The sequence below is a fragment of the Cyprinodon variegatus genome, unplaced genomic scaffold, assembly GCF_000732505.1.
Source record: "Cyprinodon variegatus isolate N-32 unplaced genomic scaffold, C_variegatus-1.0 Scaffold1000, whole genome shotgun sequence".
In the NCBI taxonomy this organism is placed as follows: domain Eukaryota; kingdom Metazoa; phylum Chordata; class Actinopteri; order Cyprinodontiformes; family Cyprinodontidae; genus Cyprinodon; species Cyprinodon variegatus.
In genome coordinates, this window is record NW_015151453.1 from 260,272 (window position 1) to 264,970 (window position 4,699).

The 4,699-nt window shown below is 46.7% G+C and overlaps 2 protein-coding genes across 2 annotated transcripts in view; one reads left to right on the forward strand and one right to left on the reverse strand.

Moving 5' to 3' along the window:
- Positions 1-1,262: 1,262 nt before the first annotated feature.
- LOC107100685 (galactose-3-O-sulfotransferase 2-like) lies at positions 1,263-3,595 on the reverse strand (the record flags this gene model as incomplete). Its single annotated transcript, XM_015399260.1, has 1 exon — positions 1,263-3,595. A coding segment is annotated over one exon (1,089 nt), but the record flags the coding sequence as incomplete, so codon positions are not given.
- A 335-nt stretch (positions 3,596-3,930) lies between these two features.
- The window catches only part of LOC107100682 (single Ig IL-1-related receptor-like), a 9,491-nt gene continuing 8,722 nt past the window's right edge, over positions 3,931-4,699 (forward strand). Inside the window, exons 1-2 of the mRNA XM_015399256.1 lie at positions 3,931-3,994; positions 4,083-4,091. Of these exons, the coding sequence (XP_015254742.1) occupies positions 3,931-3,994; positions 4,083-4,091 (73 nt within the window). The remainder of the gene's footprint in view (positions 3,995-4,082; positions 4,092-4,699) is intronic.

A 4,699-nucleotide genomic window follows, 5' to 3' on the forward strand; every position in this document is an offset into this window, starting at 1 on the left:
ATGCGATCCGATTTTTCCCAATGTGGTCCGATTTTTTCCAATGCGATCCCAATTTTTTCCAATGCGATCCGATTTTTTCCAATGCGATCCCAATTTTTTCCAATGCGATCCGATTTTTTCCAATGCGATCCCAATTTTTTCCAATGCGGTCCGATTTTTTCCAATGCGATCCGATTTTCTCCAATGCGGTCCGATTTTTTCCAATGCGATCCGATTTTTTCCAATGCGATCCAGGCCACTTGTCTCTGTTGTCCTGAATCCGATTCTTACCTTTTCAAATGCGAACTGCGTCTTCCATTTTGGTTGAAATAGCTTAATATTAGACAGGCTAAGATAAGCATTAGCTCTTCCTGTTTTGGACATGAATTCAGGTGCTATTTTTCTTTCACTGCAGTCAATTGCGACTCCTCGCACTAAATGTGAATAGTCAGAAAAGTTGAGAATTTTTTCACTTAAAATTCGCTAGCCGTCCAGCGCAGGTTCAGCTTAGCTCCATCCTCCCTCATCGTACTTCGCTCCTGAACCTCTCTTAGGGATGACCTCTAAAAGACGCGCTCCGGCTGCGTCGTTTCCGTTTTGGTGCGAGGCATCGGCGCGGCGGTGTTCTGTCAGCTCAGCATACACATAGTAATACGCGCGTGATCGTTATTAGCGGTTAGCAGTTCCACTGAATGGCTTCAGATTGAACCATTAGGCTCAGTAGGTTATCATAGAGTGGATCTTAATCCAAACCCTAAAATCCTTCATTTTTCCTCTGCGAATTAATTAATCTGTTTCTGTGTAATCTGAAAATAATTTCAGTAGATCTTAAAATAAAATGACCCACATGTGGCTCATATTAAACAAACCAAAAACAAATAAATCTCATATCCTGTCAACTCAGTGGTAGAATCCTCTCACTAATATTAAATTCTCTGTAAAAAAATCTCGATCATTCTTTCTTTAATGAGATGCAATGTTTTATTTTAAGCTAATGTCTGTAGTGGAACCTAGTGAAGGAGTATTTTTGTTGTTTTATGCACAAAAATACAACAAAATCCTGACTAGATGAGGAAATGAAGCAGCGTGATTGGCTGCAAGGAGACACTAAAGCGTATAACTGACGGTATGCTGGCCTGACGCCGCATGCTGAGCTGACAGAACAGCGGCGGCGAACAGACGTCATTCAGACGTTGGTTTTTAGGCCAAGTCTGTCGGTCCATGACAGTGGTTGAAAATTGGTTTGGTCTGATTTTGTCCCACTTTAGTTTTCAACTTATTAACGCTTTTTCACTTTTCATCCAAATGTAGACGAGGTTTAAATGTGAATGTCGTCTTTTCAACCAATTTTTGCTGCAATGTTTTTTTTTTTGGATATTATTAAACTATTAAGACCAAACTTTTCCATAAAGCTGAAAATGCAGCTGCTAATGAGGATCATGGAGGAAGCTGCTAAAGCTAAAAAACCTTCCTGTTTGACCTAAAGTCCTTTAGTTTGGCGAATTTAAGGTTAATAATGCTTTAATTAAGGGGTCATTGAACCCCTGAAGCCCGACGGTCCAGGAACAGGGCTCTGCTGATGTTTATCTATTTATAGAAATGGCCAAAATACAGTCACATGGTGTTTTATCCACACGCCTTTCAAATGATGTGTGATGTGTATTCATTTAATGGCCGCCATCATTGGAAACTAGAGGCTCAGACCTTTCCAAGGAGGGGTCAGAGGTCATTGTGCGACCATTTCAGGTGATGTAACCGGCATGCGTTACATCAGCTGCTCTGTTATTATTATTTTCTATCCAGTTTGGTGATTTTATTGGTAAATTTCAGTGAACTAAGGACTAAATCTGAGGAGCAAAGGCTTTGCCTCATGCAGAAGGTCTCCAATGATGGAAATCAGGATATTTATCTGATCAGATTCCCTTTGATGAGGAGAAAAAATAGATTTTTTTGCACTTTCGGCACTCTGTCCTCTAAACCTCTGTGGAACAAAGATGCATCAACTGATTCAGTCCAGATTAGCTTGAGTTCTAGTCTAGATGTGGATCTACAAAGTCTGAGGTTCATCCAGAGCTTCTAATGGGCTTTATGGTGTTTTGGAGCTTTTATTTTGAAAAAAAAATGTTGGCAAGGCTAAATATTTTTCTTTTTTTATTTGTTTAATCACCTATAAATCATTTAAAATAATGGCTCCACCTGAAAACTATTCCTCAATGCCTTTCTGTTATATAAATACAAATTGTATTTGTAATTGATAGTTTGGGAGCTGGACTTGCTTTAATTGACGGATGGAATTTCAGGCTGAATTTGACCTTCAGGGTTTAAAAGTGAAACTAGATCCAGGGAGTAATCTGAGGACGGCTGACGCTGCCCAGCAGGAATCCTCCAACCTTTGTGGTGCTGCTATTAGAACATGTGATGACGGCAACAGTAACTACGGCTACGATGATATTTACAAAACTCAGATCAAAGAGGTTTTTATCCACAAAGGCAAATAAAACTATCATCCAACCGTTTCTACGAGGCTTCAGACAGGAAGCCTCTGCTGTCGCACTAAAGTCTGGTTGTTCCTAAGTAACGGGCTGCCGTCCCAGTCCTTCGCCACGTCCTCCAGCGTCCGTCCGCCCGTCTCTTTCCTGGGGGAATCCTGCTTTAGAAAGGTCCCTCCCACCGCCACCAGCAGCCTCTGGCTCTGCTGCTGGACGCCATGGGCGGGGGGGAACTGTTTGGAGTCTAAGACGTCTTTGTATTGGATCTCAGGCCTGATCATCCTCATGCACGCCGTGCGGGTGGCGTTGTCCAGCCCCGGCTGGAGCTCATAGCCCAGGATTTTCACCAACCCGCTCTGGAAGGGTCGGATGTTTTTGTCCCGGATCCGGTGAGCTTCGACGGGCTTCCCGCCGTCTCGGAGGCAGGCCCGCGCCAGGTCCTTCCTGCGCATCCTGAGCAGATTCACTTCCTTTTCCATCTGCGTGCGACCGAACCTGTCGATCTCCTCCCAGAAGGTCTGGTTGAAGGCTCTGTACAGGAACCAGTCGAAGGCGTTCCACTGCCGCAGCTTTTCTCGCTGCGCCTCGGTTAGGGAAAGATTCGGTGGCATTTTGGGCGGAAGGTGTCCGCCTCGGATACCGACGCCGGCCGCCGCCACCGCTTTGCCCATCCAGCCGCCGCCCACCCCGCCGGCGCCGGCGGGCTTCTGCTGCCGCGCGTTGAGGCTGAAGGAGACCACCGCATCCAGCGGCCAGCAGAGGGCGTGTCTGAGCAGGATCATGGACTCATCGAAATACTCCGACACCAGAATCAGCTTAAAGGTCCTTCGGATCATGTTGACCCCGAGCCGAGCCAGCGCCGTAGAGAAGTTAGCGTTGTGGTCCAGGCCGAAGTCGAACCACAGCAGGTTGCGGGCGTAGTGGTTGTTTCGCAGACGGGGGTCGTAAAATTTGTTAGGATCGTCGGAGAACTCCCCCAATCCTCTGGCTTTCCGGAACGCCGGGGCGACCTCTTTGTAATAAGCAAAGGAAGACTCGGCCAGAGCGACGGGGTCTCTGACGATGGAGAAGTAGAAGGTGTCTGACGGCATCACCTTCTCCACCTGAAGGGAAACAGAAAACCTGAGTTAGTGGGACGATAACGGAATCACTGCCTTCTGTTTGGTGATGTCACAATAAAAAAGATTTAAACCCAGAAAAATATTCAATACCATTTTAGATACACAGGGATAAAAACAATAACGACATTAAAACGTTAATTTTTCATATTTATATAGTTTGTACTCGTCAAACTTCAGGTCGGTTGAGTCCTCGTCTCAAATGTATCGGACTGTCGTGGTGAAGAGGGAGTCGCGGGGCAAAGCTCTCGATTTACCGATCGATCTACGTTCCCACCCTCGCCTACGGTCATGTGATCGGGGTAATGACCCAAAGGACAAGATGGCGAATACAAGCGGCCGAAATGAGTGGCTGGGTGCACCCTCCCAGATGGGGTGAGGAGCTCAGTTACCCGGGAGGAGCTCAGAGTAGAGTCATTGCTCCTCCACGTTGAAAGGAGCGAGCTGAGGAGGCTCAGACATCTGTTCCTGATGCCTCCTGCTCGCCTCCCTCCAGGTGTTACAGGTACGTCCCATTGGGAGGAGGCCTGGTGGAAGGACCAGGACACAATGGAGGGACGATGTCTCTGAGCTGAACTGGTGTCGCCTCGGGGAGCAGCTGGAGGAGGGAAGTCTGGGCCTCTCTGCTTATGCCGGGCATCAACTATACGATTTTTTTCAATCGTAGCTACAGCTCTCACTGTAAGATGAAGGGTTCAAAAGTTCCCAGCTCACGATGTTTGTTCTTTCACTGTGCGACCCGACGCTCTGATGCGATCTACCTGCTCACACTGTACGTCTAAAAACCAGGTGGGACTCAGCTCCGCAGTGAGATGGCGCTACTCTGACTCGTCTATCCAGAAGCCAAACGAGTAGAAGAGGAATATGAAGCTCACTAGAGTCTTGGAAATTTGGGTACTTTTGTTCTGAAAGCCCTAAAAAGAAAAGGAGACGACGTATTTGGACAAAGACATGGCTGAGCTAACGTGGCTACTACGGTCTGTCAGTTTGACAGAAAGAACTCCATTTCACTCATTGCCCCCCTAGCCCCGTGAGACCATCCTGATCTCGCAAGCTTTCAAGGTTTCACTCGCAGATCAGTCTGGAGACTCTCCGTTAAAGAAAATTTGGAGC